At 26.3% G+C, this 18693-nt stretch overlaps 1 protein-coding gene across 1 annotated transcript; it reads right to left on the bottom strand.

Moving 5' to 3' along the window:
• Positions 1-9559: 9559 nt before the first annotated feature.
• On the bottom strand, positions 9560-10647 carry LOC107011353 (myb-related protein 308-like). Its single transcript, XM_015210822.2, has 2 exons — positions 10355-10647; positions 9560-10240 (listed from the first exon to the last, which is right to left on the bottom strand). The coding sequence occupies exons 1-2, from the start codon at positions 10615-10617 to the stop codon at positions 9745-9747; spliced, it is 759 nt and encodes a 252-aa protein (XP_015066308.1). The 5' UTR covers positions 10618-10647; the 3' UTR covers positions 9560-9744.
• Between the last annotated feature and the right edge of the window lie 8046 nt (positions 10648-18693).

Here is an 18693-nt window from a genome sequence, read left to right on the forward strand (position 1 = left end):
AAAAATTTATTAGTTTTGATCTCTTAACTATACACTTATCGATTTTAATTCCTTAACTATAAATTTATCGATTTTAGTTCTTTAAGTATTTAAGAACTTATCAAGTTTGATCTTTGTCCACTTTTAAAATACAAATAGCTTAGATTTATATTTACGAAAATCTTTATGAAATTAAATCTTTAACTCATTTTAAAGTTATTTCTCTGGGTGTTTTCGGTATGGAGGAAAATGTTTTTCATGGAAAATTTTTTCCTAGGAAATGTTTTCCTGGAAAACAAATAGATTTTGGATTTATTTTCTCATGTTTGGTTGGTGAGTAGAAGATATTTTCCGGAAATGATTTTGTGTTTGATTTATGAATGAAAAATGTTTTTGAGAGACATTTTTTATTTTTACTAGAGTAAAAANCATTTAACGGAAGTTAAAAAATTAGTTTTAAATTTATATTTATTACTTCTAATTTTAAAAAAAAATTATTTAGGGGTATATATGATTCTTCTATCAAAGTTCAAAGTATATTTTAATTTTTCTCATACATAAATTATTTTTTGACTTCTTTTATTATAATTATTTGAATTTCTTATTCTTATTTTATTTTTTTCTTTCATTCCTTAGTTTAAAGAAGAAAAAAAATTAAACTATTTTTTTTGTGTGTATTGTAATTTAATTTCGTATTCGAAGAAAAAATTTGGTCATCTACAATAAGTTTTACAAGAATATTAGTGAAACATAAATAAATTTGATTATCAAAATAATAATAATAAATTAGTCATTGAAACAAAAAAAAGTCAAAAAAAATATGTTTGACGAGGATTAAATTTACTCATATGGGATTATACTTTTTAGAAAAAAAAATAAAAATTTAGATTAAAATTATATTTTTTTCATTTTCGTTAAAGAAAAAGGGTATATGTGAGCCATTTGTTTACAAATAGGGGTATATATGAGCCACTTTCATAACAAGGGGTATATCAGCTTTAAATAACAAAGTTGACGGGTATATCAGACTCTTTTTCCAAAAAAAAAAAGGTAAAAATGCTAATAATAATAGAGTTAGATGGTGGGGCAATCTATTAAAGGAAGAAGGAAGAAAGTTGGTAGTAACCACTAGTAGTGGGATAAGAGTGATCGTACTAACAAAAAATGGTCCATTTAACTTTAATGTACTTGGCGTTAATTGGTATGACATATCTTACAAAAGTCTTCTTAACTTCCTTCATCTGCCATATTTATGCTATAGGCCCATCTACGATATTATCTTCTACATGAACTTAATATTACTTGCAATTAAATCTAGTTGTAGTAGACATGATATAGAGTAGACGATTCTATGTTTGAATATACATCACTTCATATATTGATATATATTTGTCAATCGATGAGAGTGCTCTAATTTAGATTCGTATTATGTAATTTTTTTTTTATTTTGAAATTTATTAAAATTTGAATCGGACACCTTTAATTAAAGGTAAGAAGATTATATATATCTCATCATGACTCTTATTAATGCATATTTTGCTTAGGTATTTAAATTAAAAAATGTCAAATAAATTAAAACGAAAAAAATAATTAAAATTGACCAGTTCTTTAACCAAAATCTGACACCAAAATATCTCGAAATACATATATCTAACTTCCTCCTCATTTATTAGCCAAAAATTTTCTCAGAATTATATTGTTTTCGTACTATTTTGTCCTCCGGCTCATGTTACGTTTCTTGTGTTTGGTTATTGCAATACTTGGTTGTTGTTATTATTTTTTTAAAAAAAGAAATTGATATTATTTGTAATGTCCTCTTTAATTTAATATTTTTCTTTTTTACTCTCTTTTTTAAGAGTTGCTTGAGCCAATACTCTTTTGAAGACAATCATTTATTTTTATGAGACGATGATAAGATATTCGTACACTCTACTCTTTTCAAATCTTATCTATAAAATTATACATTATGTTATTATTATTGTTTTTGGTAATGCCCACCAATCTAATGTTCGGTTATTCTATTTTAAACTTTAATGACATTCGAATATATTGTCATCGTTGACATATAACGTGTTCGTAATGTACAATCTTATTTTGTATTCTTCTTATACTTGATATAATTAGAAAATAAAAAATTAATATAATTGGAAAATAAAAAATATATAACTATGTTTTAAAGATAATACTTGTAAATTAAGAACTTCTTGTAAAATTCAAATATAAATAAAATCTATAGTATATTTTTACTTGTTTGAAGAGTTCTCACGCTTTAAAATAAATGCATGTCATAATTAATAATAATAATAAAGCATATTAATTATGTGGTTCTTTTTAATTACATGATTTAAGTTATATAAATTAATATTATATACGTACATCATCTTTTCAAACATAATTATATATACATTGTATATGTTATTGTTATACCGTTGTGACTGATCTTGTTTAAAACTTAAACTCTTTCTCTTTTTTTGGTAACAAGGGGGAAAGTTCATTTAATTATTATTGAATAGAAATTACGTATAATAGGTGCAACCACTAATGCCCTAACCTAAATTGCATTTAGGAAAGATAATTTATGAGAGGCTTTAAAAAAAACTATGGCTATTAACTACTTGTTTGGTTTTTGTGAATTCAAGGATTAAAACAAATCTTAATTATGGCCAGATACGTTATTTATCATGGCTAATATTTGTCCTTTACTTTAAACCACGCATTTCTTGGAATTAGTTGGACCAATGTGTCCAAGTTAGGTATCTTTTTAAGGAATGAATTAAAGTTGGCCTAATTAATCATAATATTAACATTTGTGATCATGATTAGTTGGTTTCCCATGTGTTATTTTACTTTATTTTTGCAACATGAATTATTCGGCTTAAGAGCATAATGTCTACTTAATTACCACTTTCTGATTAACTTTAATTTTCTCCCACCATCTTCTAATTACTATGTAATATAGGTATATTAAGATCCTTTTTATAAATATTAAAATGTTATTTAAAGGTATATTTACTTTAATTAATAATGACATTTAGAGGTCAAAATTTTATTCGTTTTTCTTAGTTTAAGATTATCTCAATTAAGACAAGAGTAGTGACTTAGCTAGAAATCCAATAATAAAAGTATATTATGGTAGAAGGTAGTGGTTCTCCATCACCAAGAAAATAAGAAATAATATATGCCTACTAGTCAAAAGAAAATCTATTATATTATTTTATAGTACCTTAAATAGAAATATTATTAGCATCACTAACAATGTGATGTGGAGGGTGAGTTTTTTTTTCAAATAATAAATTGCAAAGACAAATGGCAAAGTGGCCAAATATTCTGAACCAAGAAATTTAAAATAAAAGATAAGAAAGGAAGTGGACTCTTAGGTTATTTTTTTAAAGTAAAAAAGTACTTTACTCACCAAACCAAATCAACATCAATAATCAATTAAGTATTTGTTTCTAGAAGGAAGAAGGTAAGATAGGTGAAGTATTCTTTTTCTATAATTTTCAAAATTGACTTATATTCCTATTTAATCAGAATTAAATCTACTTACACTAATTAACAGTACAAAATTAATTAGCTATAACATGATCAATATTATCAACATGTTATAGTAAAGAGTTTAAAGTTATTTTATAGACTACGAGTTATGAACCATTACAAGTAGATACAACAACTTACATAACGATACTGTATAATTATATAATATAGACAAAACTTAATATACATATACAAGATAGCGGTGAAATGATTCTTTAACGTATAAAAATAAAATCAATATCCTTTTATTTAACTGAATAATGAAAGAAAATAATTAAATAACGAATCTAATCAATTATGCAACAACTTTATGTCTCACTCCACATAAATAGTTGCAACAACTTTTATCTTTTTCTTCCCTGGACCAAAATTAATTACTATTTCCATGGTGGGGCATATATTTTTTAAAAAATAAATAACTTCTTTAGTAGTGAAAAATGCTCCAAGTATATATAGATAAAAAATGCTTCAATTTTTAAAAATAATTACTTATAATGCTCTACTTTAATAATATAAGCTTCAAACTCATAAGTTAAAATACATTATATTTAATATATACATCAAATGTGTTAATACTTCTTATGTTTTATTTTATTTGACTTTACTAAAGTACGAGAATTAAAATTCGAATACAGAATCTTTCATATTTTTAAAATATATATAGATACTTAAAAATAATATAAAAATACTGTAAGTGAAACAGATTAATAATTTTAAATATTTTAAACAAATTATAATGAAAGAAATATATTTAACCGTCCATAATGTGACGCTTTGACATTTGACGAGAACTAGGATGGGCTTATGGAGCAGTAGTGGGCCAGCGTTTATGGGCTGGACCTACTATGGGCCCGCCGCCACAGCCGCCAACAACCAACCTAAAAAGGGATACGAGTTGGTTGCCATCCTTTAAATGCCCACAGGTTCTACTTATATTTACAGTTGTACCACTACTTAATTCATTTCACCCTATTACCCCTTATCAATGATTGCACGTTAGAGAGAAATTATTTGAGCGAATAGTCAAAGATCGTAATTTGAAGTTTTAAATGTAGCATCACACTAAGTACTTTTAAATAAGACCAAATATATTTATCCTATATTAACAATATGAAAATGATTAATAAATATATCCCTGGTGTTATTTTATGTCATTGTGCTTAAGTTATAGAAGTGAAATGTCAATTTGACATGTATATAAATATATGTATAATGATAAGAAATTAAAAAAAAATATTAATTTAATCTATATTTTAATATAAATAAATGATAGAAAGAGAAAAATAGTAAATGATAATGATGAAAAGTTATTGAAAATGTCAATGTGACATATATTCCCATATAACTATTTTATTTTGATAGTTTTATGGACTTTTTTCTTAAAAAAAAAAAGTGGAAGTTAAAGAATATAATGACATAATATTTTCACATGTTTAATAAACGAAAACAATGGTACTTTTTTTGGATCCACTTGTAAATGTATCATTTTAATAAGATAAATTAAGAAGAAAATAAGTGTCGCATTCTAAAGCAAGAGTTCATAAATTTGTCAATAGTTTCTCTTAAATTACTATTCATTTTGAGGAAGATAAAAGACAATATCTTAAAATAATCTCTCGTTTTAGTTAATTTTACGCTTCACATTTTAAACAATTACATTATTTGTCAATTTATAAAATCAAGATAGACTTAGTTATTTTTTTTTCTCATGTTATCCTTACAATTAATTATTCTTTTGAAAAGGTAAAGTAAATTAGTAAAATTACCCATATTATTTATATATTTTTAAAAGGAAGTAAAAGAAAAAATTAAACACCTAATATAATTTTTACTTATCTTAATGAACGTGCTGAATTCTTAAACTAGGAAAATGTTATATAAAATTACAATAAATAAGTAAACAGAAGATAATAATAATAACAACAATTACTATATGGGAATTCCATTAAGCTAAAAGTTCAAAACTTTAGTCGTTTTATGATATTTTTTTCAAGATTTTGAAAGTTGTAAGATACACAATGATATCAAATACCTAATCATGTTGAATAAAAGGAAATATATATTGAATAATTTTTTCTATCCATTTTAAATATATCCTCTAGTTAGAAATTAAGTCTAAAATAAGTGTCGCATCAAAAAACGAAGAAGTCATAAATTTAGTCAAATTATTTTTACAACAATCATTCATTTTGAGGAGATAAGAGAGAATATAGTCAAATAATCGATCCAACAACATTAATTACCTATTTATGTTGTTGGGTAAATAATTTGCTAATCATAGTTTAACTAAAGACCATTAAACCAATTTTTAATGTATTTCTTATATTATTGATTGACCCGTATGTGCTTTGTTTTGTTTTCTAATAAATTATAAGGAATTTTTGTTTATAGATAATCATTACTTTTACTTCTCATAAATATAAATATATATACAACATATTTGACCTTTGAAAAATGTGAAACTTTTTCCCTCATTTGTCTCCTTTGGGGGTGTCCTTTTGTAGGAAGCTTCGAAAAGAACGAAGAAATATTTAGTCCATATATATTATGTACTCCACTAAACATACTAACATCGCATGCATTTTGAATTGTGGAAATTTAAGACATCATTCCTTATCACAACCCACCTACTCCTGAATTCGAACATCTATTGCAATCATCAATTTATTAGTTATAATCGTCGATAGACAAATCTTATATTATGTTAAATAATTTATTTAATATGTATAAATAGTATATTTAGAATCCAGTAAAACAAAATTACCATAATGAATAATCGATGCACAAAAAATTGTGTCTCCATTAACATTATGAAGACGTTTTTTTTTAAAAAAAAAGATGAAGACGATTTTTCCTGAAATAATTATTAGAAAAGAAAATATTGATCATATGGGAGAACGATAGACGTTGTTGCAAAATGGAAGGCAAAGATTGGATTATAGAGTGGGCTTTTTGGGTCCACTTATATTTTTACAAGAGGAGACGGGGTGGTTATGCATGTGACATTGTGACGTTGGAATTTTGACTTTTAAAATAATAAAAATGTGGCAAAGGAAAAATAGGAGGCCATTGGGAGAAAGAGTGAGGGAAGATGCAATAATTAAATTGGTAGGGGTGGTAAGTAGTACAAACTTGGATCTAAATTTTCTCCTTTTTAAATTTTCATCGATGTTTGATATCTGTATTTAAAGATAGATTAATTAAGATTCACATCTTATAAAACTTATTTTTAGGGGATTAATACTTTTTAATAAAAATATTTTTATTTTCAATGATCAAATTTATATTTAATTAAATAAAAGAAAAATTTAATTGTCTTAATATAACATAGAGTTTGTGAAGAGGAAAATATTGTGTGTATAAATTATAATATATGTACTTGGAAGGGGAAAAAATATCTAATGGAAGCTTCTATTGTCTACCTAACACATGTCAACATAATAAAAATAAAATATAGAGGAAGAAAGAGGATGGTAGTTAGGTTTAAAAGTGACCTCTTTTGGTTGTGCGAAGAGACATTTTAATTTATTTAATTGCTTTATTTTGGTATTCCTCCTACTTTTCTATAGGAATATGATATATTGAGGTAATATAGTATATGTTTTCTCGATTAGATTTGTCACACATGTCTTAGATTGCGTTTTGAGGGGGATCTTGTCCATATTTTCTTGCTTTTTGAAACATTTTGAGAAATTATTAGCTAGTTGATAATCATTTTATGTTTGAATTTCACATATAAGTTGAAATATGGTCGGTAATCTTTTTAATTAGTTTTAGTGACTTTCATCTCAAATGATTTTGAAAACATTTCAAAGGTTTATGTAGAAAGTAGAGACATGATTTATATTAAGCTCCAATACATAAACTATGTTGAAGGGAAAAAAGTATTTTTCAATCTCTCGATTATGATAATTAATTGATTTAGGTCCTTGTAATAATATGTTTTTAGCATTTAATTAATTAAATAAATATCTTTTTAGAAGATATATCATATTAAAAGTTTTTTTATCAACGAATTACTCTTAAATATAAAATAACAATAGATTAAAAATTTAATTAGTGTTGATCGATTTAAAACTTTTAATATGTAGTGATGTTAATCTCTTTAATCTGATAAAGTTTACATTTGTTATGTTCATAATTTGATTTAAGAAAAGTGGAAAACAAGGTACTTTTTATATTAAAAATTAAATCTCATGCTAACAAACTCTTATAAGAAAATTTCACATTACGAAATCTTAGGTTAATTAAGAAGAAGATGCACTTAATTGACAAAAACTAACAATGACTTTTACTTTACTTTGTCTTATTCAAGTTTGTATAAAATATTTCACTATAAAAAGCGGCCGTTTGATAATAATTTTCACTACAAAATTGTGAAAAAGATAGATTGTGACATGTAAAACATCTTTAGCTAATTTTGAATGTCATGCTGAAGACTGAAGTTTAATCTTTATCCTAATTTTTTATTTTTAATTTTTGTGTCTAAAGTTCCTTGGGGTGATTTTTTTTTTTTAAAAAAAACATGACTCACTAAATTATTTCCTAACATCTTATCCTTCTAATGTTGAAATTTATCTAAACAGTATAAAAAATAAATATTCTTAATTAGTCATTTTCTAGGAAAATTTGCACATTGTATATAAATTTTGACTCTATCGTGAATTTTAGAGTATTTCGATTTTTTTTTTCTTTTGGTCAATAGTAGAAAATGAAACTTATGGATAGTTGGAAAAAGATTTTCCCAAATAATTAAAACTAATAGAATTAGGTTGTTAGTTATTTACATTTTAAGCTATAATTTCAACACTTCTACTAAATTCAATAAAAATATTCAAATACTTTTACTCTTCATAACCGTATATAGTTGCAAATGACATACATATATTATTGGTATTCAAAATTTATTAGTCTAATTAATTTAAAATCATAATGTATAAAATTCACTAAAATATAAGTTCACAACGAATAATAACCAAAACGTTGAAATTTTGAAGGTTAAACACAAAACTTATATACTAAATTTGTCTTTTATTCTAAAGAAGAAGGAAGTATTTCTTATTAACATTTCTTCAATTTTTAGAGTTCTAACTCAAAACTTAAATCAAATTGAAGATGAAAAAAATAATATATAAAAAAAGATTGATAGTGACAAGAAATGTAAATCTTGGCGTGGGGGAATGGTTGGTTAGGTCACGTCTAGTATATATAGCCACAATAATTGTTAGGTTGGTGGAAGCTACAATCGTTACTATGGATATATCTTATTGTTTGTTAGTTCTTTCGCTCTTTTTTTAATATTAGTTTTTCAGACACTTTTTTTTTTCTTTTTTATATAATGCAATTATTATTATTGTTATTTTTTAAATTGTTATTATTATTACTATTATTATTATTATTATTATGGAAGAGATAGGTAACCCACCGGTTCTTTTCTTCTCATCCTCTCACTGCTTATCCATTCTCCTCCTACCATTTACCCCACAATATTCACTCACATATATTCCTAATTATGATTCAAACTCCTCTGATAATAATTCTCTACTCTATATAGGTAGAAAAAATTCTAACAATAATAACATACTAATTCTATTTATAAAATCTGAAGAAGGTAAATATAACGCAAATTTTATCCCTAATATCTCGTAAAAATAGAGATATTTTGAATAGACGATTCTCACCGAGTAAAAAAAAAAAGCTTAGCAAGAAAGAATATTTAACTTATATATATTAACCATGTTAAAAAACTAGACACCGTACAAATAAAATTTTGACTGGATATAATATGTAATATTTTTATGAGTAATTGCTTGGAGTTATTTTTGTATAGTATGATAGTATATAAATTCTTTAATATCATGAATGATAGCAAAAATTGATTTATATAATATGATATTAATATACAAAAGTTAAACTCAAAACTCTAAAGGAACAGGCATAGAAAAGTATAACGACATACCTACTAATTAGCAAATTGCTCCAATATTATTTGGTGGAGATTAAGGAATGCCAAAATAATCGAGTAATTAACATTGTAGCAGCAAAATGACATAAGGTACACTGTAACACTCTTTTCAACTTAATATGATATATCGTATATAGTAATACTTTAAATTTTACAAATAAGAGAAAATTCGAAAGAACTTAAACTAATAGGGATATCTTCTCAATTCTCTCTTCTTCTTTTTTTAACCCAAATACACGAGGGAAAAAAAGATTTATAATAAAAATTCACTTAGTTTCCAAAGTTCTATAGTCCAAAACACCATTACTCTTTAATCCTAAAAAGTTATAACTTGCAATATTATTTTTACTGCAATTGCAATCTTTACTATTTTGTATACCCAAACTGCATGCAAAACACCTTGAGGGGCTATGTTGGTAATTTTGTAGAGAAGGAGGGCTAATTCTGAGCTCAAGATTTAAATCAGGACACTGTTCTCGAAATGGACTGCTACTAATAATTTCATCTTCTAATTGACTTAACCCAGATTCAGCTTTGACATTTATCATCTTATTATGATCTTCTTCAACATCCTTTATTTTATGATCTCCACCTGCAAATGAAATTGTTGTGACTTTTTGCGTTGTACCAGGCTCGTTAACAGGCCTGTGTGTCGTTGGATCAATGCCCCGACTCAAAAGCTTCCTTCTTATGTGCGTATTCCAGTAATTTTTTATCTCATTATCTGTTCTTCCTGGTAATCTTCCGGCTATAAGTGACCATCTGAAAAAGTGAAGAAGAAGATTAGTTCATAATTGAACTTTAGTAACGAAACACATGAACAACAAAAAAATCTCTAATTTCTTAATTAGTTTTATTGAAATTTCTAATACGTACTTGTTACCAAGGAGGCTATGGAGTTTGATAATGAGTTCATCTTCTTCTTCAGTAAAATTACCGCGTTTAAGGTCAGGTCTCAAGTAATTAATCCATCGGAGACGGCAACTTTTACCGCATCGGAGAAGTCCGGCAGCTTTAGGAAGGGATCTCCAGCAACCTTCGCCGTGAGTTTTAATATAAGAAATAAGTCGTTCATCTTCTTCTTTAGTCCAAGCTCCTTTATTTGTATGTGCTTTTTCACAACACGGTGATCTTCCCATTGATTCAAACTATTTAGCTATGGAGAAATTAATTAAAGCCGGCACTTGAGGTGGGATTTTATAAGCTTTTGACTCCATGAAGAAGATGGACCCCACCGGGGAGTGGGGCAGTGACCTTATGCTTCTAGATGCGAGTTGGTAAGACAGGTTAGAGGAGAGTGGCTGGTACCCATTCTTTTTCTTTTTTTTAATCATATCTAACTTTTTGTTATTTTTCATCGTTTTAATTTATTTGTTAAATTTTAATTTGATAACTAAATTTTATTTAATAATTAAGTTCATAATTAATTCTCCTTTTATTTTATGTTTATATATATTATGTGTGAAAAGTTAAAAATAAAAAGCTGCGATAATTTTCTTTTAACAGAATAAGAAAATGGAGTAGAAGTGACATTGATTAACTAATTATAATTAAAGGTAAACTTTAGGTAGGTGCAAAATGAGGTATTAAAGATCCAGTAAATTTTGGACAAAATGAGTGTATGATCTGTTCTCTTTTTTTATTTTATTTATTTTTTATTTATAAGTTCTGTTTGTGATCGACTAAACTCTGAACCACATCTTAAAATAATAATAATAATAATAATAATTTGGCTAACTATTCAAATCTCCCCTAACCATAGGACGACATGTACCAGACACTTTTCTTGCAGATTACTAATTTAAAACTAATAATAATATTATTATCATTGTGCTCTTGTTTGAACTAACAACTTCATTAGATTAAATTTGTGTTGTTCTACATTAGATTCAAACCCTAAAACTTTATCAAATGACAGATAATTTGTCCTAACAACTCGTCAAAGTTTAACCATTTTTGTGAATATATTCATATCATATATCATATATGTATGGATCAAAGTTATATTTAAAGATTGTTTACGTATTAATAAGTTTGAACGTCCGATAGAAAGTTAATTACTTTTTATGGGTCAATGTTATTTTGCGCTTCCAATTTTTAGTATACCCAAATACACATAGAAAAGAATTAATTTAAAAATGCTTAATTTATATTCTTAACAGGATAATTTCTAATTACTTCTTTTATTTTTTACATTTTATTTTCTTAGATGCACATACTTATAAAAAATTATTTTAGACAATAAAATTAAAAGTCTTATTCTTTTAAATTTTTTGTATTCAGTCAAATAATATTACACGATTTGAGAATAGGATAGAATATTAAGTAATGAAGTACTATTTTCACTAGGTTATGAATTAATATACTTATCCTCAATTCTTAGAATTAATTAATTAGAATATAATTCATTTTCCGGATTTCTAATAATACTTTATAAGAAAATGCAAAAAATAAATAATAGTTGCAGAGAAAATTGACCGAGTATTTTTGTCGTTTTTTTTAAAAGGATTTTGCTTAGTTGTAGTGGGCGTTTGGTGAAGAAGTTGTTCACAGTCCTTTAGGCTTACATATTCTTGCTACTAGTACAAGCAATTAACTAATATTAATTAATTAGATAAAGAGTTTAATTTATCTTTATTGTAAATATCGGTGAAATAAAAGATTTTCTTATCGTCAATCAAAAAAAAAATTGCGTTATAAAATAATTCTTTTTCTACTTATTTTTATTGAATTAGTCCACTGACAAATGCACGAAGGAAAAGATTCTTACTCAAAATAGTGACAAACTTCTTATTTTTTTTCCATATAAGGACATCACTATTGATCAATCAAAATATCAATGAACATAATCACCAAAACTCTAGTAATTTATTTTAATAGTGTACATCCAACATGCAAGAAAAGGGGATTGAGTACATTGTTAGGTTTTCTAGAAGAAATGGAGGTTGGAGAAATAATGAAATGAAAAAAGAGAAGCATAGGAAATTAGGAGGAAAAAAAATGGAGGTGGGGTGTAATTGTTGTTGTATATGGGCTTTGGTTCACCTTCCACTTCTCTATTTTTGTTTTCATTATTAGAGAAAGAGAGAGAGAGAGAGAGAGGGCAAGTATATTTTTTCAAGAATTATGGTTCAAGTTAATTTAGGCAAAAAAGTTGGAGATGGTAAGGTTGATTCACCTTTTTGTTCCTCTTCTTGCTACATATGATTACCTACTTCTTTTAGTTGTCTATACAAGATATTTTATAAGCCATATCAATATTTAAATAAATAAATATAGTTACTATTATAACAAATAAGTAGTGACATTATTTCAGTTCCTATCTATAATAACCCAATATTTTCAAAAATAATATTACTCTCTTTTTAAAAAAATTTAAATATTAATTAATTAGCTCTGTTTTTTAAATCAAAGAGCATAATGAAAAGGATGAGAGGTGGGGTGAGGTCATATAGAAATTAGAATAATACTCCCCGTTTAAAAAAGGATAATCTAATTTGACTTGAAGCGGAGTTTAAGAAAATAAAAAAACTTTTTAATCTTGTGGTTCTAAATTAAAGTTATGTCAAATGTACCAAAATACTCTTTAATCTTGTGGTCTTAAACATGCCACGTGAAAAATTAAAGTTAAAGTGTTGCCAAAAATGGAAAGTGGTCATTCTTTTTGAAACAAATTAAAAAGAAAATATGTTTTAATTTTTTTGAAACGAAGAGAGTATAACTTATTATTTGACCCATTTTAACCTAACTTACTTTGAATAAAATACATTTTTGAATCCTAACATATTTATCAATTTCATCAACTTTAAACCGCTCAAGTTAACACAATTAATAATTTGCCACACCCTATATATCTATTACCTCCAATTTGCAAATTCAATGTTACATTTAGTTTGAATATTTACCCACCACCAAAAAAAACCCTATCTCTCTCTTTTTTCTCCTTGAAAACAACTAGTATGATAACAACTTGTGCCTATAATTCACGATACTTAACCCCTAGTCCTATCAACTTGGGTTTGATGACTTGAAGGAGAGTTGTCCACTTGTGTAATTTCATGTGTGTGTTTTACCTACCTTTTGTCAACTTTTTTGTATCCCCTTGTCCTTGTGTCACGTCCAAAAACCTCTAAAATTATGATGTTGAACTATGGCACGGTTTTAATTAGGATTTTATTGCCACACGTACTTCTTTTATATCTAATAATAAGCTTATCCATTATCTTCTCCAACATGTTCGGCTTCCATCTTAATATTATTACCACCACTAAAGTGCTTTAATATCAAACTCTATCCTTATCTTTAGTCCAACAGATGAAGTTAGAATTTAATATTTATATTTCTTTGTTTATTCACGTAAATATTTTAATATTGATAACAGAATTCATAGTTAAATATTTATAACTGATTTTTTTTTATATAATAAAGAAAAGTTATTGCGTTTGTGAGAACTCGTAACTAACACAGTTGGAGACCTGAGAGGAGTTCAATTGAAACTGAAAAATATTTTATACGTGCAAATTGGAAAAAAGAGAAATTGAAGCTCTTAGTATTCTTACACCTTTCCTCTTGAAATATAATGTCTATTTAGAAGTTCAATAAAAAATAATACTATATGAGTTATACAATTTTACACTTCCAATGATATGAGTTTAGTTCATAATGAAAAGAAAATCGGTTGTATGCTATCACGCGCCAAAGGGAAGTAAATTAGGAATAAATTATTAGTTTCATTATTAATTTTAAACGGTCTTAAAAATATGTTTTTTTGATAAATTGAACTTAATAAGCCGTTCATGAGCGAAATACAAACCAGATTTAGTGGTGGTTCCAATACTTTTCTCAGCTTTTTATTAAGAGTCTCATCTTCCTACAAGAGTTAGAGACCACTTGCTATGTCATGTGGTAGATTGAGAGTATATTTAAATTTAGTTAAAAATCAAGTAGAATGGTATTTCTAAAATTATCATCAATAATTTGTACCAAGTTGATGGGTGTTTTCAATAATTCTCTACGTCAAAATACAATAACGTAATTGTATGAGCAAAATTTGGAAAAGGTGATGTACACACAATCTTAATCATATTTTTATGAAAATAGATTTCTAAGAGACATACCCTATACAAAAGAAATTATGTTGTTAGCGTAGGGGTGTCAAAAAAGAACCCAAACATAGGTAACCCGCCTAGAATTTTAAGGGTTGAACTCAAGATAATTTAGATTAGGTTCAATCTCAACCCGTTCAAGTTTAACCCATTTGAAGAAAATTTTCAATTGATCCAATTTCAACCTGTTTTAAAACTTTTTATTAAGATATATTCCTATATTGAAGGTATAAATTATTATCTATTTAACATCTTTTAGGATTTATCTATCCATTTTTTACCTTTTTAACAAAAAATTCTTGAGCAGAAATTCAAATTGTGATTATAAAAGTTAAATATCAGTATGTTAAATTATTGAAATTAATCGGATTAAATTGGACGGGTTAAGACCCAACTCATTTTTTAACCCAACCTCATTTAAGCCCAAAGTAAACTTGGACGGATAAAAACTCAACTCGTCTATTTGATAGCCCTGATATAGCGTATACAAATTAAAGTGATAATGAAAGGGTTGGTAATGGACATAAGTGATATTATGGGAACAAATAAGGTGAGAGACTTGCTCGTGGATATCATGTGCTTAGGTATAGAGAACAAGACTCGTAGGGTCTCTCTTAAAACACCATTGTTTACCCTCTATTTCTCTTCCCATGTGATTTCCTTGCCTTTGTCATTTTTGGTCTGTCACACATTTTGGTGGATAAAGATTCAACATTTCGTTGCTGTCCTCAGTAATATTATAAGGGTTTGAATAGGGTAAAATCATATAAAGGAATTTATGTAATCGGTTCCAAATATATTAAGCTAAAGAACTTGGCATAGTAACAAATAAAAAAATGATATGTGGCATTTCGTCCATAATAATAAGTAAAAAATAATAAAATACTATAATTTTTAACGAAAAGAAAAATAAAGAAAAAGGAAAACTCTTCTTTCCATCAATATTGTTGTATTTTTTTTGCAATCATCGATTCAAATTCTCATATTATTATTTTTTATTCTTCTATATTGTGAGATTTTTAGGTTTTGAAGTTTTTAACAATTTGAAAAATAATAATTATATTCATATTAATCTTCTGAAAAAAAATAAAATTTCGCCGGAATTATTTTTAACGCATTTGATTTAGTTTTTGATAATATTGGTAATAATGGATTGTCACTGATAAAAATAATAATTAAGAAGGGTATGAGAAAGGGGGGGGGGGGGGATCATTACAAAGAAATTTGGCCAGTAAATTTTTAAAATAATATGATATTGAAAAGTTTTAATTAGGGATAATACCGTTAATAATTTAACTAGCAAATATAGTTTTTCGTTATAGCAGAAAATGAAAAAAAAAAAGTACAACCAAAATGAAGTGCAAGAGATTTTTAAGATGGAGGGAAGAAGATGAGATTTTTTTTAGTTATTTAGAGCATGTTTGGCTCAGCTTAAAAGCTGGTCAAACTGACTTAAAAGCTGGTTTTTGACTTATTTAGCTGTTTGGCAATACTCAAAATAATTTATTTTAAGTTTAAAAAAAACTTATTTTAAGCCAAAAGTTAAAAGTTGGGATAGGGGTGCTTTTTTTTTTTTAGCTTATAAGCTGTTTTAAGTTGACCACATTTTTATCTTTTTTGCCCTTACTATTTTTATACAATCTCCAAATTACCCACATAACTCTAACATCTCTTTCTTCCATTTTTCCCTTTTCACGTTTGGCATAGCAACTTCAGCACTTTTATCCAAACGCATAACTGCTTATTTTAAAAATAAGTTTCAGCACTTTCAAAATTACTTTTTTAAAGCTGCTTTTATTAAGCCCATCCAAACGGGCCCTTAGTTAACGTATGTAGGTGTGAAAAAGTAACAAATTATCCAAAAAAAAAATAAAAAATGAAATAGGAATCTATCAACGCGTTCAACAGTAGTGAGCTATATTTATTAGGCAACTTTCAAATATAGCAAACATAAAATTTATATTTGTATGTTATAGCAAAGTTTATATAACTACTCTCCATAGCAAACATATATATATATATATATATATATAATTTGCTATACATATAAAATTGCGAATTGTATAAAACGAGAAAGAGAAAGAGAAAATGGCTTGGGTAGAGAATTGTATAAAACGAATTATATAAAACAAATTGTATAATTATAGGTGTATAAGACGATTATATACAATATAAGTTTGTATAAAACGAGAAAGGGAGAAAGGCAAAAGAGACTAGGGCAGGGAATATACAATTGACTCAAATTGTATAAAACGAGAAAGTGAGAAATTATATACAATTTGAATTTGTATAAAACGAGAAAGAGAGAAATTATATACAATTTGAATTTGTATAAAACGAGAAAGAGAGAAAGATAAAAGAGACTTGGTTAGGGAAGTACTTTTATTGTATAACTATAAGTGTATAAGACGGAGATATATGTATTTGCATGTGTATATACAATTTTCTCTCGCTTTATTCAATTAGATACACAATTTATACAATTCTATTGTAAAAAGCGAGAGAGGGAGAGTGACGAGCGAGAATATGAGGGAAAGTAGCTATTATATTTATTTTATATTATTAGTTTATTATTCTATACAATTATCTCAAATTTATTTTGCCACACAAACATTTTGTGTTTAATAGGTATATGTTTTGAACAATTTAAATGTTCAATAGGTACAAGTTCTAATTGAGGTATCTAAGTAAATTATGCGGACAACTTTAAAGGATTAGCTATGACTTAAACCTTTTTTATGTATCGAATAAAATAATATAAAAAGTAGATATTTATATAATAAAAATTACTTTAAGTTTTAAAATATTCGAGAAATCAAATGGAAACAGAAAAATTCTTATAATTTTATTTTTATATAATAATAGTATTCTCTTTACAATTTTGTCATAAACATTGCTTTTAAAGTTAATAAATCGTAAACTATAAAACTATTTTATATAACTTTTTTTTTATTTTTTTAAAAAACTTATTTATATTGTTATTTTCTTTTTAAAAATTGTATTTATTATTTAAATTAAAAATTTAGGAGTAATGAGAAAACATTTTAAACCTAAAAGTAATAAGTATTTGTCATTTCTACGCCCATATTCAAGACTTACTCCAATCACCTTCGTTCAGTTTATAGATCTAGGGTTTGCTTTTGCAGTGTTGAGATTGATAATGGTAAAAAAAAGTAAGAGTGGGATTATTATTTATTATCAATGATAGGAAGATTTATTAATTTTTTTTTTGTTTAATGATACTTTACCTGTTGATAACTACTTTAATTCGATGTGTCTACTACTTTAAAGTTGGTAAAAAAGCCTTTCAATTTGAGTACATATATACAATCTAAAAATTTACATCCTTGGAAGATACATGACCATGCAGAGAAGGAAACTGCTAAATTACAGAGTACGAAATGCAAAATATATACTACAGATTCTAAACCAAAACAACTAATTTCTTCTTAATTATCCAAAATATACATCTATCCATTTTAATAGTTGAAATTGAAATAATGAATGAGGCATGTACAAGATTAAATTTCAATTAACTTGAGTCACATTGTGTCTCACAATAACGAATTATAAAGTTTTTATGTCTATTTACGCTTGTGAGACCGTTGTCTTTTTGTTGTTGAATTATCTTGAATAAAATATAATCTACTGAGAACGTAGTTTTGTAAAAGCGTATTATTTTGGTGAATTCATGATTTTAATAATAGCCTACTTTGGTTATATACTCGAGTTAAAGACCACTTGCCATGTCATGTGGTAGAAGGATATTTTTTAAGACTATTAATAATTTGGGAACGAAACTAAAAATTTGCACCAAATTGATACAGGTGTTTTCAATACTTCTCTAAGGCAAATATAATTATAGTAACAACACATCTAACATAATTGTAAGAGTAAAATTTGGAAAGGGTGATGTATACACAATCTCAATCATAATTTATGAAAATAGAAAAACTATTTCTAAGAGATAGAAAAGAAATTATGTTGTTAGCGTATACAAATTAAAGTGATAATGAAGGGAAATGGTTGGTAATGGGCATTGGTGATATTATGGGAACAATAAGGTGAGAGGCTGGCTCGTGGATATCAATCATGTGCTTAGGTATAGAG

The sequence above is a fragment of the Solanum pennellii genome, chromosome 1 (genome assembly GCF_001406875.1).
Source record: "Solanum pennellii chromosome 1, SPENNV200".
NCBI lineage: Eukaryota > Viridiplantae > Streptophyta > Magnoliopsida > Solanales > Solanaceae > Solanum > Solanum pennellii.

Coding starts and splice junctions, on each gene's coding strand:
- LOC107011353 (XM_015210822.2), bottom strand. CDS start 10,617: ATGGGAAGATCACCGTGTTGTGAAAAAGCACATACAAATAAAGGAGCT. Junction 10,241..10,354: donor CATAGCCTCCTTGGTAACAA/GTACGTATTAGA, acceptor TCACTTTTTCAG/ATGGTCACTTATAGCCGGAA.